Genomic DNA, 19,952 nt, shown 5'->3' with positions numbered 1-19,952 from the left:
TCCGATATCGGGTGTCCTCGATAGGACCCCATGTTATCATTTGTCCTCGGATTGTTCCCAAATACTCGAAAACGGCGAACGACGTCGTCGGGTGCCACGGTTCCCGGGCGAGTTCCAGTTCTTCTTCTCGGGGAACGTAATTAAGATAATGGAGGTTGCTCCCAATTATCCTTTCCCTGGTACCGAAGTCTCGGTAAATGTATCCTGTCCCGGGCGAAATTCTACCGTTGGCGCGAAGCTCCGAATACTCGAGCCGAGTGTCCGACAGGCCCGGGAGCTTTTTCAACGAGATAAACATAAAATGTTGCTCGAGAGTAGCGTCAATGTTTCATCGCCGTCTCGGCTGCGCTCTTCAAGTCTACTTTCCTCTTCCTTTATCTCGGCCTCGAGCCGTTAGAACGGAACGAAAAGAAAGAGCAGAGGCGGGGAAAGCTCCTTCGACCGGAGAGCGTATTGTGCGACTTGAGCTTTCGACGAAGCCGGCCGTCCGCCGGTAGGAAGTCCCTCGTGACGGATAAGTTCACCGACTTCGAACAATAAGGCCTTCCGCTTGCAGCTATCCTTGTTAAGACACAATTATCGAAGGCGGAAGTGCTCCGGGGCCATCGGGATCGATTTTGCGCGTCGCAAGCTCGCAGCTGCCAACGGATGGCGAGGTCTCGAAGTCGATCATCCGATATCCAAGACGATTTCGAAAACGACTTTAAGGCGATACGAAAGGGTCATTCTATATCATAAACGTCAAAATATTAATAAAACCTTTCTCCAAACTGAGTGTGAAACTTCGGCACGTGATTATGAAGGTCCTAAGGAAGAGCGCGATGCTCCTGAAATGACATTAAAAAAAAAAAAATATGTGCCCTTAGTCTGGGATAAAAAAATTAATTTCGTTTAAAAATGAAATTTCGCGAGTTTCAAGACCTTGTTAGGACTGCCACGATCACCGGTTAATGTTTCAAATGATTCGGTATTTTTACGTTATGTATCTATAGAATGACCCTTTGATATTACCTTAAATTGATACCTTTTCTCTTAAATTCCAGGCGTTATTTCGTCGAGAACCCGAATTCCCAAACTCTCCCATTATCAACGTTCTTCCCAGTTCTCTCCTTCCTTGGCGGCGAACGAGTTGGGGAAGATTTGGGTGGAGACCCACGAGCGGTCGCTTTCTGTTTTCTATCGAAAACGCATTTGGGCGAGGGTGTTTTGCATCTTGCATCCTGGTTAACGGGCAGGCGGGGGCGAGTGCACCTCTTCTCTCCACAATGGCGATGGAGCGATTCGGCGTTTCCCTCGCGAGCATGGTACTCGGTTCCCACCAACGTCCCCGAAAATGGTCCAGCCCCCTCGGCGTCTCCGGTTCTGAAAGCAGGGGTTCAAACTTTATAAACACCCCGGAGCAAGACTTCACCTCTCGGCCATTTTGAATCACGGGTTCCCCTCCCTGGCGGTTTATCTCGGCATTTCTCGAGATAAAATACCTACTTTGTCCCGGAAACTCCACTTTGCAGATCCCGGGGCCGATGGCGTCAGGCCAAGGATTCCAAGATGGCGGCGACGGCGCGCCGGAAAAGTGGATCCGCGTTCTTAAACTCGGCCCAAACCGACCCACTTCTTCGGGCGGAGTGCACGCGCCCTCGTAAAAAATTTAACGGGGATCCGAGACAACGGATAGCCATAGAGGGACGCCGCCGTGTGGAGTTTCCCGATAGAACTCACGGATTGCTTGCTGAAACTTTCAGCGATACGGAACGAGGCGCCCGGGCCCCTCCCCGGATATTCCCGGTGCCCGGCTCCGGAGTGCAATAACGAAATAAAAGTCCTCCCGGAGATACGAGAGGAATAATGCATTTCGGCGCGGCGCGTCGATTTCGCCGCCATTGTGGCCCGGCGTAGAGCGGAGCGCGTAATACTCCATTTAAAAAAAAAAAAACTTTCATAATCACGCCTTGAAGTTTCAAATTATTCGGTGCACCCGGTTTTGAGAAAAGTTTTATAAACATCTTCACGTTTCATATTTACGGAATGACCCTTTTATATCACCATAAACGCCCCCGCAAGGTGTGGACTTATCGGGCACGAAATGGAGGAAATCTAGCTCCAATATGGCTTGGACAATGTCGAGAATTCCGGGGCTTTTTTTCTTCTTTTTTTTGGAGATCATGTCGTCTTGGGTGAATGCCCGAGTCGTTTGTGCTTTTAGGAATTGCACGTGTACCTGGCAATCGGGATCGGAGAGGTTAATTGGCCGAGCCGTGTCCTTCGCTCCTCCGCCCCGAGATTGCGCAGACAGAGAGGAAGGTAGGTCTCCGCGTGTTGATTCGTCTCGCCGGCGAGAATGGCTCGAAAAGGTCTGCTTGTGCGTGCGCTGATATCATGGTAGCCCTGTAGGCAAATCCATTGTTCCGGCGGACAGACGGAGTCTGACGGGAGTTCCAGACGCCCAGGAAGGACTATAGCAGACTAGAAAAGACGTGCCAAAAGACCCCATAGCCATAAAAACGCCGAGACAATCGTCGGGCGTCGCTCATCTGTCGCGGATTGGGTTCTGCTTGGGTCCTTTTGTTATCTGCAAGCATCGAATCTGGCCAATAAATGGACGAGCTGGCCCGGTTAGAAAAAAGTCGACGCTTCTCACGGGGAGGGAAAGAGAAAAAGCCCGAGGGATTATTCCCTCGGAAAATCATGGATTTTATTGCTCGACCATGGGAAAAAGACACTTTGCACTTTCGGCAAAGGACATCGTGGTTGATCAAGTTTCGGCAGCCTAGGTGAAGTCCGTTCTCGGGAACACGGGGGAATATGGAGTCGCGAAAGGCGAATCCCCGGATTTGCTCCCCTTCCGAAAATGCCGGATAATCCGGAATTTGCAGCGTGCTGGTTTTCCGGGAGCCGCGATCTCGCATGCGGCGCACGGCCGATCCCGATATTTATAAAATGCCGGTGTTACGGGATAAAGAGCGGAGAGAACGATATCGCTCGGGAATGGCGATACCAGGAGCATAAGTCCCAACGTAGCGGGATGTGAACGAGATCGTTAATCGGAGTGCGGGACAGGTTGATAAAACTGCGTCTTTGGTGCGCGTACCAAATGATCGGGGGAAACTTATCCTCCTCGAGGATGGTTCCTTGATTACTTTCATTTGAATGCCGAGATCTCCAGACCGTCGGGTAATCGAATTAGTCGGCGATTTCACCGGGAGAAATTGAAATCCGCAAAGTTGCGAGCCGCTTTGACGGGGCTTTTCCTATCGGAAGGCTCGGCGGATGTATATCCGAAATTTACATGAGATTGGACCATGTCGATGTAACCAAAAGCGTACGAGTGCCGGCGTATTGTCCGCGTCCGTGTACCACTGGTTCGAGCAGGCCGGAGAAAATTTAAATATCGATTCCGCAGGCCGCACACAATGCACCGCGCCGGAGAAGCTTGATCTACGATTTACTCGTGATCGCATCGGATATTGGCTAGATCGGGCACTGCATACAGATTATTTGGTAAAAGCAAAGGGGCCGACTTTCCGCCTTTTGCGAGGCTAATAGCCCGACCCGGTAACTCGTAAACGGCATTTGTTCCTCGTTTTCAAAAGTGCCGCTACCCTCGATTAGCCCACCGGAACGCCGTAATTGTTAAAATCGCGAGGGAAAACTTATTACCCGCTAATTGCATAAATAAGTTAACTAGGCCTTTCCTCCTTATTTTCTTCGATTAAGCACGAAGAGCGAGCGCGGCACTGACCTACGACCCACACAATTACCCCCCGGTTATAGTCATGCCTGGACAATGACGAACCGACGAACCGAAGGTGAACGTCCTCGAAATATTTCCCTCGGAAGCCACCCATGCAAATTACGTCGGCTAGGAAATCGATTATTCATTTGCCTCCCTTTCTGATTTTTTTCTTCCGCCGGTTTTTAGGGTTTGCATTCGATGCAAGGGAACCAGAGGGTGGACGTCCTGCCCATCTCTGTTCCCCCCACCGCCCGATCGATAAATCGTCACGATTACGAGCGTAATTCTGATGAATTACGTGGTTTGCAGGCCACGTCGCGGAAGGTCATCGGATGCAACCATATGCAACGACGGCGACGCCAATGAGCGTGTGAATTATTTCCCAGGGTGAATGAATCGTATCGTATCGATCCTTCGTGTTGACTCATTTTCCCTCACCCCACGTCAAGTGCGGGCTTATGACCCTTATTACGACGACAATGCAATAGCCGTATTGTCGCTTTTCGCGGTCGAATCGCCCATTGCGGATCACGGCGCATCCCCCTGTGGCAAAATGACTTTCGACTGGCTGCAAATGGGCAGCCCTTAATTGCAACAATTGGACAATTTATGGCAGCCTTCGAAACCTTCCCATACTCTTTCAATGTTATTTTTGCATACAACGCCCAATGCATGTATTTGGCAAAAGTACCTGATTTCATTGTTTCTGTGAGATTAATCGCCACTATATGGACATTAATTTGTAAAGTAGACTTCTCCGATAGGTTGTATTTGGCGCAAGTTTTTTTTTTTCAATTTTTTTTTTATTTTAATGGATAGTAATAATTTTGTTCACGAGAAATGGCCACGGTGGACGATTCGAAACGTATCCGTAACTGTGCCGAGTATTTTGGTGCATTGCTTCCAACAGCTCTTCTAAAAGTTCTTGATGGCGCTGATGAAAAGCAACGAGCACCTGGCCCTTGTAATTAAATCGTAACTGGTACACCCGACCGATGGCCCTCGAAAAGCCCTTGTTCCCATTACACTCGAAATGACGACGCGTTTTGATCGAGTATGACAACCGGACCAAGAATTACGTTTCGTCGAGTGGTCGTCGACTATTTCGCTTGTGGGGAATTAGATTCAAATGTTCCGCTGAAGTGATTTCCCTGACGAATATCATGCGTCAGGGAATGTGCTTTATCAATTTCACGGACATGGGGATGAAATAAAAATCAATTGATAGCATTGTAAAAAATTACTCAGGGAATTCTGAAGTTCTGCAGATGGCGGGATAGAATCTCGGATAGTATAGTATCTAGAGGACTCCGATAATAATTTCAAATAGTATGTCGACAAGTGACTAATTACGTGCTCGCGTAAAAATAGTCCGTCTTTCGCCATCCAAGTTAAGATGTATTTCTCGTATAGGCAACATTTCTTATAAAAAATATAGTACCTAGTAATACGTATCACAGGTAGGAAATAAATGATATAACTTAAGTCTAATCTGTTAAATGTATAAAACACGCGATGTTCCATGAAATGAATAATGAAATGTGTTGTACGCGCTAATCGATCGGCGATGACGAATCTAACGATGTAAAAGGTTTGCGTGAAAATAAAATATATAAATCGGAAATTATTAGTAAACGAAAAATATATTACAAAATCGACTCTACTGTATAATTTTAATAAATTCTAGAGAAATTCTTTGGCGTTCTCTCTCTATGGAAATAACTTTAACTTCGAGCTGTTGACCGATGCTAAGTGTTTGACCTTTCATCATTCTTGTAGGGATAAGTCCACTGTTCCCGACACCTATATCAACGAATGCCCCAAAATGAGTTACATTCCGTACCGTGCCAAACAATGCTGTGCCACTTTTTAAGTCGTCTATACTGGTTAAACTTTTTTTAAACGTGGGAAAGCTATTCTTCAGTCTAATATCGTCATCGAGTTTCATGGTCAGGCCTTGAATGATAAGATCCATGGTTGCTTTGTTGGTCTCAAACATTTTGGCCAGGGCTTCGCTTCCTCTACGCACGCAAGACTTTATCCTCATAATGAAATTCTCAGTGCCAAGGTCTTCGATGTTACATCCACAATATTTTAGAAAATGTTCGGCCACACTGTAGGATTCTGGATGGATACAAGTTTGGTCCAGATAATTGAGTTCTTGAGATGAATTCTTCGACTTCTTGGTCAGTGCAGTCTTCGGCATGATTCTTATAAATCCAACACATTGTTCGAATGATTTATTCCCGATGCCCTTCACATCCGTAAGTTGTTTCCTGTCCGTGAATGGTCCGTGTTGATTTCTCCATTCTATTATTTTTGATGCTCTTCCGACGTTCAGACCAGCAACTCTTTTCAGGAGACAGAGCGATGCTGTGTTGATGTCTACTCCAACAAAGCTCACTGCCTCGGATACTACCTGTGAAGATACAGTGACTGTCATGAAAAATGTTCAATTAAACATCAACTGAAATGCTTTTATCGATATGACACAAACCTCATTTAGTGTTTGAACTAATTGCTTTTCTGGTAAGTCGTGCTGATACATTCCAACACCAAGATGCTTCGGTTCTACTTTGACCAATTCCGCGAGAGGATCTTGCAAACGCCTCGCTATGGAAACTGCTGAAATTAAGTTCGGATCCAAGTTTGGAAATTCAGATTTAGCTTCGTTGCCACAACTGTAAATCGAAGCACCAGCCTCATCGATTATTACATAGGAAACATCCAGTGGTGCGAAGGAATTGGCTTGGATTAAATCGGTCAAGAAAACTTCAGTTTCTCTGCAGGCTGTTGCGTTACCTAAAGCTAACACGGTACACTGATGTTTGCACACTAGTTTGATCAGAATTTTTTCTGCCTCCTGCCTCGTTTGTGAAGAGTGAGAATGAGGATAAATCGTAGCACACTCCAAGACTGTTCCATGCTCCGATACTGCAGCGAGTTTACAACCGTGGCGAAAACCAGGATCTACGCCAAGGACAATTTTTCCTCGAACTGGTGGTACTAAAAGTAGTTGTTTCAGATTTGTTGCAAACACTTCGATTGAGGCTGTTTCCGCTCTTTCACTCAATTCCCTTCTAACTCGACGGGTAATTAAAGGTTTAATCAGACGTTTGTAAGCTTGACCAAAACCTTCTTCCAACAATTGGTGGTGCAGTTGCGATGCTCTCTGGGCATGTTGGAATTGATTCAGACAATGATTTTTAAGTCTTTGCTCAAACCAATCAGGAATATGGATTTTCACAGAAAGAATTTTTTGTGATTCACCTCTATTGATGGCCAAAATTTGATGGGGTTTGATATTCCTCTCCGTTGTCTTGAAATTGAAGTATATATCATATTTTGTTTTATCATCCTTTATCGTCTCATCTTTTTCTTTCTTAGATTTCACAATTTTTGCCTGTTTGGTTTCTATCTGTACATGAGGTGTCTTCTGTAATTCCCGAATCATTTCAAAAACGTACTGATTCTTACTGAGAACATCTGCAAGAATGTTCACGATACCTTCTTTTACCTGTTGGATGTTTTGCAAACCATCTTTATTTACATCGACCAAAGAGGATAAATCTGGCAGATTATCACCCTGTAGAACGGTGGCGCTAACGATACCTAATCCTAATGCTCTTGCCCTTTCCGCTAAAGAACTTTTTGAGGCAGTTTTGTACAAAGAACTAACATGATCTAATTCTTCAATAGACTTAGCTGCTTTAATAAAAGCATGGACTTCCGGCGTCCATTTACCTAACTTATCAATTGTTTTAATAATATTAGCAGCACGGTGTTTTACTAACTTAGCTCGCTCGTAACTTTCTTTCAAAACTCTTAACATTTCTGCTTCCATGCCACCAGTCATATTCTTTCTGTATCTAGCTATGAACGGAATTGTATTCTCATCATTAAATAGTTTAACTACATTGTCTGCTAGATACTCATCGATATTGTGAATTTCACTGAGATATTGGGCTTCCGACCATTCACGACAACTTACATTTTTGAATTTTTCTTCAATTTTAGCGATATTGATTTTCTTTTTTACATTTTTCTCATCTTCTGTGCTTTGATTTAAAACATCCACTTTTACATGATTTTTTTCAGGATATGAAGTATCGCTATTAGGTGGTAACATCTCCTCAAATACTTTCTGTTCCAGTTTTGCATGTGTAGTTGTATATTCTGATTTACATATTTTTTCGCTATCAACATCACTGTCTGCAGAATTCTTTATTCGATCTGGTGACAATTTTAGTTGTTTAGATTTCAATTTGGGTGCATCACCTATGTTCTGCTTTTTCCTTTTAATTCCTTTTGACCTTTTCTTTCCTTCTTTGCTTGATGCTTCTTTGACATCTTCCTTAGCTACTTTCTCTTTTTTTAAACTTGTCGACTCCTTCCTTGTATATTCCGAGGTACATGTTTCTTCGTTATCGACATCACTGTCTACAGAATTTTTTACACGATCTGGTGACAATTTCAGTTGTTTAGATTTCAATTTGGGTACATCACCTGTATCCTGCTTTTTTCTTTTAATTCCTTTAGAACTTTTCTTTCCTACTTTACTCGAAGCTTCTTCGACGTCTTCCTTAGATACTTTCTCTTTTTTTAAATTCGTTGATTTCTTCACTTTATGGTTTTCATATGAAAGTTTCGTTTCCTCATGATCAGAGTCGCTCAAGACAATCACAGAATTTGCCTCGTTCTCCGAATCCGTTTCAATTATTACAAGTTTTGGCCGCTTCCTCAACTTTCTTTCCATTTCAAGCTATATATTCTACACATATATATTCTGAAGTTTTATTGATGAATTTAGACTGAATTCATCGGTCTTATTACAGTATAATATCTTATCGGAGACATTTAAAACTTAAAAAATGCACTAGCTGTTTGGTCTTATCTTGACCTAAGACTGAAACAAAATAAGTAAAAAATGACATAATATTAATGTTAATCAGCTTACTTGCATGGACACGTCGTTATCTTAAAAATAATATTTACATGTTGCTTTCATGTTTGCATTATATGACGAAGTGAGGATAAACATCAATATAAATATAGAAGGTCCAAATGCCCAGGTTGGTTATTAGCTACAATGTCACAAATAACAGGGAATATCAAAGAGGGCTCACTGAGTGTGCCATCACGAATTTGAAAATCACTCGATACGGTATTCCGTGAACTGTATCCACATACATTTTTTCACCGCGGATTTAGAAGAGTCGATGAGATCTCGAACCGAGTTCTTTCAGTTTAGAGATTTCACATTTTCACTCGGTGGACATAGAATCAGGTAAATAAATTCTCGTGATATGACAGTGCGAGAAATGAGCACTCTCACAAAGAATACAGAATCCACCCCCTAGTGTCAAAATAAATCTAAAGTTGACCCGCCTGCATATTAGCGCTCAGCGGCCTGCAGGCCGCAGTCATTCGACTTTGTTTTTGAGTGGTGATTTGACAGTGGCCTCGATGCTGATGAAAATTCACTGAAATATGGAAGACAGGCCACTCCAGCATCAACCGACGGAAAATACAGGTCCGTATACGTCAGCGTTGCATGGAAAAAATGTTGATTAAATTACTGATAAAATCTACTTTCTTACAGAAGTCAATCAGGATGAGCTGATACTCCAACAACAAAGACGTATTGAAAAAGAGGTTATTACTTTCACTCTCTCGTGATATTAAAGCTCCCCTGTCAATAATTTGGATACTTTAATGTTTTTCACATTTGTAATAGTAATATATATCAATAAACCATGTTTGACCGTTGAATGTACTCTGTTAATATTGTCATTTTGATGTTTCAGATATCTGAGTCGATAGCATTTGTTGGGGAGAAGGAATCATTAAAGAGTCTGGAGCGTGAATACGCCGAGGATGAAGTCTACCTGTCTAAGGCAAAGGCTTTAGGACAAAAGTATTCTTATTTTCGAAGAACTAGGCCTGACGGTAACTGCTTCTTTAGAGCATTTAGCTACGCTTACCTTGAAAGACTGATTGATAATAAAGAAGAATATGAAAAGTTCAGAGAACTTGCGCTCAAGAGCAAGGATAATCTCGTGGCTCTAGGATTTCCTCAATTTACAGTGGAAGACTTCCATGATACGGTATGATATTCAAAGATAATGTATTTTTAGAACGATTTATATATTTCTTTTGAATAAAATTCTGAAGTGGACTTAACTGTAAAAATTATTAATTTTTTATAATTCCAGTTTATGGAAGTAATCGATAAAGTAGGTGGGGAGCCAGAATCGAGTCGACTTGAATTACATAAGCTATTTAATGAGCAAGGCTACTCGGACTACGTCGTTGTATACCTAAGACTAATAACTTCTGGTCAATTGCAACGCGAAGCTGATTTTTATCAGCATTTCATAGAGGGAGATCGAACTGTCACAGAGTTCTGCCATCAGGTTTGTTTTAAACCTTAAATTGTTAACCACTCTTTGGTTTTAGTGCTTCAATCTCAGGATAATTAATATTACTGGAGTTTTTTATTTCCCTTTGTAGGAAGTAGAACCAATGTTTAAAGAATCTGATCACATCCACATTATCGCGATGAGTACTGCACTAGGAACAGGGGTTCGCGTACGTTATATGGACCGAGGTGCAGGTACTGAAGTGACAGCACATGATTTCCCCGAAGGAGCAACACCAGCCGTCCACTTACTTTATCGTCCTGGTCATTATGACATTCTTTACCCCTGATGTCCTGTACAATCCTTAATCCACCCCGACAGTTGTAACTTTTTTAGACAAATTCTTTACGTTGAAACTTTTGGATCTTACACAAATCAAGTTTAGGATGTAGCAGTATGTAATGTGGGAAAGGAATCAAGGGATTGGTTTACAAAAGGTATCAAAAGAACAGTCTTGACTTTAACATAAATTTTGAGATATCTCTAACGATAAGATAAAAATCCTCAATTCTTTTTCATATAAATCTGCTTAATTACGGTGTGCTAATTAAAGAAAAAACATTTGCACGAATGGCCGATATGTGTTATTAATTTTATATAAGAATTTAGTGGGTTATGCAAAGCTGTGACCCACAACAAAAATTACAACTTAGTTGGTTTATAATATTTTCTCGTTAGAATACGAATATTTCTACAAGCCTACCAAATTACTACATTTACGCAAATTTATTATACATTATTAGCTTGATCGCTTCATTTAAATCACGTAAAGTTTCCACCCGAAATGGTGCATTTTTCATTGGTAAAGGCATGTTGCTTTGAATGTCTCTCACCGATTATGTCTAAGTATATTACTTAAATTTCTAAGTATGGAAAGCTCATATCAGAAGTCACCCTTAATGTTACTGAAAGTACAATTGTTCATCGCTACGATGAAATTTTAACTGACCGTTTCATATTTAATTCCTTTGCTTGAAATGAAGATGACAAATCTTTATAACACCGATACTTAGTGGTTTGTTCTGTAATCTAATCTCAGAAAATCTGTTTTGATTCTTTCTCAGGAAATATTGAATTTATTAGCATGTTGTATTGTGTAATTAGTTTGTTAAAGAAAATAATGTATTCTTTAACATGCAACATACAAAAATTGATTAGTACATGAAGCTCGTTACTTGAAGTGTGTTAATGTCATTTCTACACCTCCTTTGTTTTAGTTTTTATGATTTAATTAAAACACTTCTAAACTTTAAATAAGATTTAACAAATAATAAAATTCCGCATTATTCAACGGATGAAATACAAATTTAAACAAATATAAGAGGGAGAAATGATAATAATTAATAATTGGCATTAGATCTATTTCTGGTTACTTTAAATATCCTAATACATTATGCACGTATAAATGCAATTATCACCGTTTTATTCTATGTATGTAAAGAGAAAAACCATCTTCCATCGTTTTATATTGAATAAAAAAAATATTTAAAGAACCTCTGCTGCATCTGAATAACATATAACACATTGCTCCTATAGTTTATTGCTATTACATGTGAAAAAGTATGAAAATGTTAGAGTACATTATTATCCACATATAAGGGGAATCGTGTATTTTATACATATTCATTGCATTCAGCCATACTTTACATATTCAATGTTACGCATAAATACTTTCATACTTAATTTTACTGCTTCATAAAAGTTTAATTTTAAGCAAAGTATATTAAATTAAATGCTTACGATTTTATTGAATTGCAGTTGCCCAGGGTGGTGTCATAGGTTGTGGATTTTGCAGGTATGACATTACAACGGCCGATATAGATAACATAAAACTGCTTAATATCTGTTTGGTATCGTCGCTCACTCGCGAATTGGCAAAACTAATACATGAACAGTAAAGAGCGACCCAAGCACACCATTTAAGCCGCATCATTAATCCACACATACTAAATATCATTCCCAAAATATTCATATAGTCCGGAGTTAAGTCATCCCCTGGTTGAGCTTGACTGCTGGACACGGAAGGCTTGTAACGAACTTCTCGTTCCCTATGACGTGGATCGGTTGAACTGTTCATTCTAAAAATTAAGAAACTCGAATAAAAATTGAGGTATTAACGTTTAAACCGTTTGAATTTTGCGAACGTCGTCAGTTAACCTATAGACCCTGCAAATTCAATTCGACAATTAAATATCCAGCGAACTTATAAGAAACTTACGTGTTTTCTTAATAAATACAAACGTTTGCGACGATTCGTGGGCAGTAATTGTGATAAATCACACACGGCACGTACGTTTGAGCTAATTTAAACAAAGGTTTATATCTTCAGACGTGCGTTCTCATCTTTATCCATGAACGATGCATATTTTATGAACATAAATCTATTCTACACCATTGAAGAGTCTAGTAATTTTTTTCATGCAAACATCGACGCGATTACAAAGCCTCGTGATTGGTGAACCGATTTCTGTTTCAGCCAGTTTCAGCAAACCTAACCTTTCTACAGAGATGAGTTGGGAGATTACTCACGGGCTGGGTCGTGCGGTTGCGTTTTGTGCTGCCCTCGGTGGAGAATGCAGCCAACTGATACCTCTTAGTGACCGCTCAACTCAGAGAACTGAGGTAGTTGAGAGACCGCTAGATCGTACTCGATCGATATCGTACTTCTAAATCCGGGATTTGTCAAGTCCGGACCCATTAAATCCGAAATTACTGATATATGTAATAATTTAAAGAGAAACTACCGAGGGTGATAATTTTATTTGGGGAAGGACAAGTGACCAGTCAATTCAACGAGCGCATGTCTGTACATACCTCATTTTCTATAACCAGGTCCGAACGGTGGCGACATCTAGAGATTATTTCCGAGAGACTTCGCGGCCATGACAGCTTATGTCTTTTCCAGCACTTGACGTTTAGGTGGAACATGACATTTTGCAGATTTAATTTTTTTGACAAATGGCAGACTCTTTTTTCGGATTTGATACGTCTCTCGAAGTAAGTAAATTCCAATTTTCTACCATCATGAAAATTCGGCTCGCCTTATCAAGCCTGTGGAGAAGGTCCGACGAAATATTTGGATGTAATCTTGTTCGACAAACAACCGCGTCGCGGAACAACATGGATGGGATGTTTAATTTTTTATTTGGAGAGTTTTATTTGGTTTCGTTTATTTCTGAGGTCCACGCTTTATTTTTCAAATGCTAGGGTTTATCCAATGTAAGCTCAACTCATGTTCCCCGGTTTAAGTTTTCTAAATACTCCGTTATGTGGTCGGTTCTCATCGTGTACCCAAATACTTTCGCCGAGGAAAGTACTAGACATAACCTAACTTTCCCGTTTCCCCCGCCCTGGAAAGGTCAATAACATTGACTCTGTTGTAATGCCAATATTAATAAATAACTCTTATTTTCTATTGAATTGATCAATTTCGATATTAAATACAGTTGAATTGCTGCGTTTATATTCTACCGTGTCCTACTTTATAGGTGGAAAGGGTCAATGCCACCTTGTACTTCTATGTATATTGTATATATACGAAAATCTTAATGCTTCCTCTATCAATCTTTAAGTTTCTGTATCAATTACGGCACCTTATTGGGGTTATAATTTTCGATATTCTTCTTAAATTAAATTTGACCCATATTGATGTAAATGCTATTCTGGCTTTTTAAATATTATGAATGTAGAAAATGACTATTTTAATTAGTGTTTACCGAAATACTAGGGTGGCGGCTTAGAAGATGGAATAGATGGTCCATTGGAAGATGATGATTTTGGAGAAGAGGAAGAATACGATGCTTTAAATGATGAGACTTTCGGTTCAGAAGCTACAATTGGGGATTGGGAACAAGACCATGAAAAGTTAGCTCAAATTACAGAATCAACTCGTCCACAGGTTCAGAACACATCCAACAATAAGGTACGTTGTGTTTTAGCATTAATCATATTTTATTAACTAGCGTGTGACGTTTGTATGACTGATTTTTGGAATAAAATTATGTTCATTTTAGAATGGAAATGTGGACGTTGGGGAGAATTTGTCACATTTGGTATTGGATGATAAGGAAGGGACTGTACCACGTCCTGGCGTATGGGACAGCCCCATTAATCTTCCATTACCACAAACTCAAGCACCACCACCATTACCAACTTTGAAAAAAGTATGCACGGTTGAAGAATTAGAACGTGGTCTGATCGCCAACAGACCTCCACCTGGACTTACCAAACCATCGCAGTCTCAGCAACAACCTGGGGGATCATTTCTTTTTGATTCATTGCCTTTGAATGAACAGCTTCCAGTTAACGGGGTTCCTCCACATCGGTTTCCTCATGGTTTAATGTTACCTGGACCACATTCTGTCGTTCTACCTCCTAATGTAAGAGTACCCCACTCGCAATTCATTCAGAACTCAAGACTCATGAAACGTGAGTACTTTCAAATTAATTAGTACTACTTCAAATTGCAACATTAATAAATATTATTTATTAATTCAAGTTGGAAATGTGATAAGATATCCCGTAATTCCACAATTAATGATGCTACATGGCGTTCAAAGACCACCACCTGGTACCTTCTGTGGCAATTTTCCCGTATGTTTTTTTTCATTGTAATTGTCATATATATGACATGACTGATTAGAAGTAGAATGATTACCGTTTCTTTTACATTTTTACAGCAACCACCTCATCCTATTTTGGAGCCGTCGCAATTTTTGCGCCCTGATCATCCAATAATTCCTCCATTTTCCAGTAATCAAATGAATCATCAACAGCAACAGCATTCTGTATCTCACTCTGGAAATCAGCGAAATCAAGATCGACCATTTCATTCTAATGACCAACAAGGAAATCATCAATTATTTTATAAGAATAAACAATATCCTCACCATAACTACAATAGAAATAATCAGAGATATCATCATATGCAATATAATATTCATGGAATGAATGGGATTGGTGGCACAGGAGAGTACGATGAATATGCTGGGCTCATGAGTAGTCGTGAGAAACAGTGGTTAATCAATATTCAACTAATGCAGTTAAACACGAATCAACCGTACATTGATGACTATTATTATACGGTATTTTGTGATAGACAAAATAAACAACATGAAAATCAGGACAACAGAGATAGGAGAATTCACAATAATAATGGATTTCATAGAGATTCCAGGTAAATTAACATTTTCTTTATGGTAATGTTCGATCAAAGTATGATATATAACCAAATTGATAATGTTCTCAGGGAACGGGAACAGCCACATGTTCTCACCAAAGTAGTGTACACACCGATGCAATTTGAAAATTCTTTGGGAAAACTTCAATGTGGCAGTGTTACAGCTCCTCGCAAGATAATCGACATGGATGTCGTTTCTAACAATGACTCTCAGCAAGTGCCTCCACAACAACAAAAGGACACTAAAAAGACTCGTCAATTGTTGCTAGAGACCGAAAGGGTATTTCTTTTTATTTACTGCCTTATAAGTTATCAGTGTTAAAGCAAAGAGAAAGTTAACAAAAAAGTATCACGTTTTGCAGTTATATACGATACAATTAAAACTTGAAGATACGAACAATCCTCTTGCATTGCTAGCGGAGCAGCAGCAACATCAAAAAGAGGGAGAGTCCGAAGCGAAAGCGATAAAGAAGACAAAACCTGAACTTTGTAGCATGATTTTAGCTTCGTTGCTACAGTTACTCAAAGATGACAAGCTGGCCAGTATGCTAAGTATCCGGAAAGGAAAAGTAAACGTCTTTAACAATTCCAATTTTTAACGTTGCCAGTATACCTCTTGTGTATCCATCTGATAATTCGGATTTATTACAGACGTTGTTACTTCGATTTTTACCACACTTGAGTGTTACGGAATACGGAAATCAGTTAGGAGAGCTTTGGACTGGAATTTTACGCGGATTGGCGGTAATAGGCCGTAGAGATGGTCATCTTTTATCAAACCTATATCCAGAATTCCAAAGGTGGATTCAAACCGTCACAGATTTCTCTGTACTTCTACGCATGGGGAAAGCTTTATCGGAATCTTCCAATCAGCCTGCTAAAAACAACAGTTTAGCTTTTGCTCTCGTCAACAAGGTTAGCCAATTGATTAAATAAACTCAGAGAAATGTTAACTTAACCTCGCCAGGAATATTCTTTCTTGTGTCGATGTAATGAAAAAATAATGTGAAACTAAATATACTGAAATTAAGATTAGACGATTCGTTAATTAACATTCTTTGTTTATTTTAGTTTGGCGTATCCGTAATAGCATCAGTTTTAGAACAAGCCGAGGCACTGTTTCCTGTCGAAGAGTCTCTAGCATGCGAATGGTCATCTTTTATGGTAACACTCGTCGAAACCGTCGGTGCTACACCACCTAGTGTCGCACCTTGCCAGCCGATTGCTGCAAATACGCTCAATCAGCATTTGAATCGGATCCATACGCTAAAGATTGAAAGGTATGCTCCGCTAGAGCTTTTGTTAACTGACGCGAATCCTTCACGATAGTCTGAAATGATTAAGCCATGTAATTTTTCATTAAGTTTATTTTAAACACTGTGTGATAGGGCAGTGGAAACAAAAAGCAGCAAACTATAAATTTACAGATACTTTAAGTGCCCATATGGTATCCGCTACCCGTAATTGTGGTACTAACAAGTGTGCTGGATACCAATGTTTTGCAATGTAGATCAACGTTTAGCAAAGACGTGGAGATGTAAAAGAATAATGTATTCAATTTACCGTAGGTACACGTAATGCCAACAAATAAATTTGTTATTCGGGGAGGTAGAGAAAAGATGTGTGTGAGAGAGAGAAGAAAAGTGCGAAAGAGAGAGAGAGAGGGTTCATGCCCTGCTGTACACTAATTGTTAGTACGCTATAGAGTAATTATATTTCTAAAAACGGTGCAGTTCTAATCTTGTTGATCTATTATGGCAAAAAGTACATACAAAGAAGGATTCTGAAATGCAAGATGATTGCAAATCTGTGATCAAATGCAATGCCAAATTTTAATCTGTGATCAGGGATAATATGTAGAAGAAATCTAGGATGAGTGAAGAATGAATTTACCAGGAAGAACTAATGATTCTCACTTTAATAGTGCTTATCTCCGAGAAGAAATTCATACGAAATTCATTTTTTATTTCAATTCGTTATGTAATGCTACGTTGTTAATGTATAGAACATGTTATCACTAGCTTTCATTGTCACTTCCTTTTTTTTTTTAATCCGTATCTTTTAGAATTTTCATTTTTTTCTGCACACTGCTAAAGTGAGATTCGTCGTTCGGTGTCTTTTGATGATGACTGGTTATTCACTCTGTTCTACAATCACTTCATAATTAAAGAATCCAGTTTTTCAATTCAGATTGTAAATGTACTCGATCGATTTAGGCATAGTTGGCATAATGCATGAGTTCTGATCCTACCATGTAAAACTGGTATCTAGCATTCTGAACTGCAACATCCTTTTTTCCTCTTCATCCAATTCCTGATTGATTTTTATTGTACAAACCGTAGATTGTGTACGAATGAGGTTTAACTGCAACAAAACGATATAAGGTGATCATTCGTGTATACATTTTCATCTTTGATAATATAAAAGAATTTCTTGAAGTACACCCAGGCTTTAAGACTTTCTTCCCTTACGTATTATCTCCTGCACTGTAAAAACGAGTTATCCTTGAATGCTGCAGTCTTTTAAGGCAAATTAATTTTTATTGTCCTTATAGGTTATATATATATACATATTTACAGATTTTGTCAAATTTAATGATAAACTGCCTAGACTATACATTACAGTGAGGGAAATTGTATATGATCCGAACTAAATAGGGTGTAATTACCAAAGTCCTCTGCCTAAAATTATAGATGGCCAGGTCAGGTGCACGTACATTAATGAGGATAACTTTGTAATAATTGAACCTAATACAACCACACAAGACATATGCCAAGAGTAGGTATTTGTCTAAATAGAAACATTAAACCATGGGTCATTTGATGTGGAATGCATTGTTGTTACAAAATTATATATATGTATAAGTACTTTACGTTGAATCATGCTTAATTACAATTTATTGCCTCATATTTTTAGCTTTGTAAATAGCACAATAACCAGGGGAGAGGAATTTACATATTTTGTAATTATAGGTAAAACCACAATTGCAGTTTGCTTTGACCTTACATATAAATACACTCTTGCACGAAAAGTATTATAAAGAAAAAAATATATAAAATAATTTACCTTGCTATTTTTAAATTTTATTAAAATCATTAAATTAGTATATACTATATACCTAATTATGTATATCCTGAATTTGGAGAGGACAATGGAAGAAGATAATTTTTTACCTGCCAGTTATAATTAACGAGTTTATACAAGAACCGTGTTTTGTCAGCCTGATATAATCAATATACGATATTAAGCAACTCAATTGTAGATAACTATTATAAATCAACCATATCTTGTTAGCACCTCTTAGTATTTTTCACGTTCTTCGATAGTTACTGTAAGTATGTTCTTTTCATTAAAACCTTGCATGTTTAATTTATGAAGTAGGTAATTAAATAAGGGAACCTAAATTACCATACAACAGTTGTACAAGTAATAAGGAGAGAAGTAACAATAACAATGCAGTGATCAAGTATAACGTATACAATGGTGGAAATTCTAACTAGATGCATAGCTTATACTGTACAGTACACGTTTGTATTCACCTTCGTGTTAAATAAAACAATTAATTGAACTACGTCGTTCACCACAGATTTCTATGTACGATCTTAAGTAAGAGCAGAAAGGCAATTTTCATTTTTGGTCAAACTTACATGAAAAAGGTGAACACGAACTTAAACTTTTAACATAGAATATAAGATGTATTCTTGTAGTGTAATAGCTGTTTGCGAAGCAATGACGTGCTTCAAAAGTTTCTAACATTTCTACCACTTTGCAGCCGAGAATTTTGAAGGGATTTGTCGTTGTTTGGTGTAGAATAATCGCGATGATGTATTTCGGTTAAATGACTGTATAGCTTAGGTAATAGAGAATGCGCTCAGAGAAAACGTTTCATAATGGCATCCGCTTTCTACGTCGTTGATTGCGTGACGTTTTTTAATAGGATCTTTGTCATTTTATAAGAATACCGTTATATACAGATGTAGACTTCTTTGCCTTGTTATAAGACATGCGTAGGAAGTACTCGACGATATTTTTCTCCACTCACTCCCGTACGTTAGTGACAATGTTTATGGATTTTATCCAAAGTTTTGCATCGTCCAGTTTATATTTTCACTTTTTAAGATAAGTTATTAATTAAGGCTGCACGTACACATTTGATATTTTACTCTATAGCCGGTAAACGACAAGCAAATGTGTACGTAAAATGTGGCGGAGATATCATACACTATGTGTCGAAATGACAGAATTCAACATATTCAGTTTCCAATTCAGGTTAAATTAGAAATATATTTTTATAGAGATACTACTCGTATTGTCTTTAAATGCGGCAGATATAATACAGGAGCATGTCGGGGGCAGTATCGATAAATCAAAGATCTGAATCGAAATTAAAAGACTACACTTACTGTACATTATTTAGACTTACAAAAAAAAAAAAAAACAATCAATTCAGGTCAAAAGATGATTGTAAAATTACGCTTCCGACAGGGAGCGACTGTAGCTTGTGTGTAGAATTGACCTAATTTGGATTCGACCGTATAAATAAATGTTTTGCATCTGATAAAATCATGTTTTACATTTTTGAATGTTATATGCGGTGGTTTAAGGAAAGCACGTGGTG

The 19,952-nt window shown here is 39.0% G+C and overlaps 4 protein-coding genes and 1 long non-coding RNA gene across 6 annotated transcripts in view; 2 read left to right on the top strand and 3 right to left on the bottom strand.

Moving 5' to 3' along the window:
* Positions 1-5,110: 5,110 nt before the first annotated feature.
* On the bottom strand, positions 5,111-8,821 carry LOC105704246 (uncharacterized protein YdcI). Its single transcript, XM_012433305.1, has 3 exons — positions 8,729-8,821; positions 6,231-8,639; positions 5,111-6,152 (listed from the first exon to the last, which is right to left on the bottom strand). Exons 2-3 carry the CDS (start codon positions 8,487-8,489, stop codon positions 5,394-5,396), a joined length of 3,018 nt encoding a protein of 1,005 aa, XP_012288728.1. The 5' UTR covers positions 8,490-8,639; positions 8,729-8,821; the 3' UTR covers positions 5,111-5,393.
* A 344-nt stretch (positions 8,822-9,165) lies between these two features.
* LOC105704253 (ubiquitin thioesterase otubain-like) lies at positions 9,166-11,335 on the top strand. The gene is made up of 5 exons (XM_012433313.1): positions 9,166-9,266; positions 9,336-9,388; positions 9,541-9,840; positions 9,949-10,149; positions 10,247-11,335. Exons 1-5 carry the CDS (start codon positions 9,224-9,226, stop codon positions 10,442-10,444), a joined length of 795 nt encoding a protein of 264 aa, XP_012288736.1. The 5' UTR covers positions 9,166-9,223; the 3' UTR covers positions 10,445-11,335.
* Positions 11,336-11,679: 344 nt separating this feature from the next.
* Positions 11,680-12,556, bottom strand: LOC105704254 (protein Asterix). The gene is made up of 2 exons (XM_012433315.2): positions 12,374-12,556; positions 11,680-12,233 (listed from the first exon to the last, which is right to left on the bottom strand). The coding sequence occupies exon 2, from the start codon at positions 12,230-12,232 to the stop codon at positions 11,900-11,902; it is 333 nt and encodes a 110-aa protein (XP_012288738.1). The 5' UTR covers position 12,233; positions 12,374-12,556; the 3' UTR covers positions 11,680-11,899.
* Positions 12,557-13,052: 496 nt separating this feature from the next.
* LOC105704044 (protein PAT1 homolog 1) lies at positions 13,053-19,897 on the top strand. 2 transcript variants are annotated; one of them, XM_012432913.2, is made up of 9 exons: positions 13,053-13,152; positions 13,883-14,077; positions 14,169-14,583; positions 14,654-14,748; positions 14,835-15,331; positions 15,404-15,614; positions 15,697-15,903; positions 15,986-16,249; positions 16,406-19,897. In XM_012432913.2, the coding sequence occupies exons 1-9, from the start codon at positions 13,114-13,116 to the stop codon at positions 16,661-16,663; spliced, it is 2,181 nt and encodes a 726-aa protein (XP_012288336.1). In that variant the 5' UTR covers positions 13,053-13,113; the 3' UTR covers positions 16,664-19,897. The 2 variants fall into 2 exon arrangements, with proteins under 2 accessions (XP_012288336.1, XP_012288337.1); XM_012432914.2 differs by lacking the exon at positions 14,654-14,748 and having other exon boundaries at positions 15,124-15,331.
* The window catches only part of LOC105704046, a 6,036-nt gene continuing 3,706 nt past the window's right edge, over positions 17,623-19,952 (bottom strand). Inside the window, exon 3 of the long non-coding RNA XR_001104413.2 lies at positions 17,623-17,698. This is a non-coding gene — a long non-coding RNA (uncharacterized LOC105704046). The remainder of the gene's footprint in view (positions 17,699-19,952) is intronic.

Source organism: Orussus abietinus, unplaced genomic scaffold, assembly GCF_000612105.2.
Source record: "Orussus abietinus isolate OABI.00-Male unplaced genomic scaffold, Oabi_2.0 scaffold11, whole genome shotgun sequence".
NCBI classification, from domain to species: domain Eukaryota; kingdom Metazoa; phylum Arthropoda; class Insecta; order Hymenoptera; family Orussidae; genus Orussus; species Orussus abietinus.
This window is presented reverse-complemented; position numbering and strand designations above follow the sequence as displayed.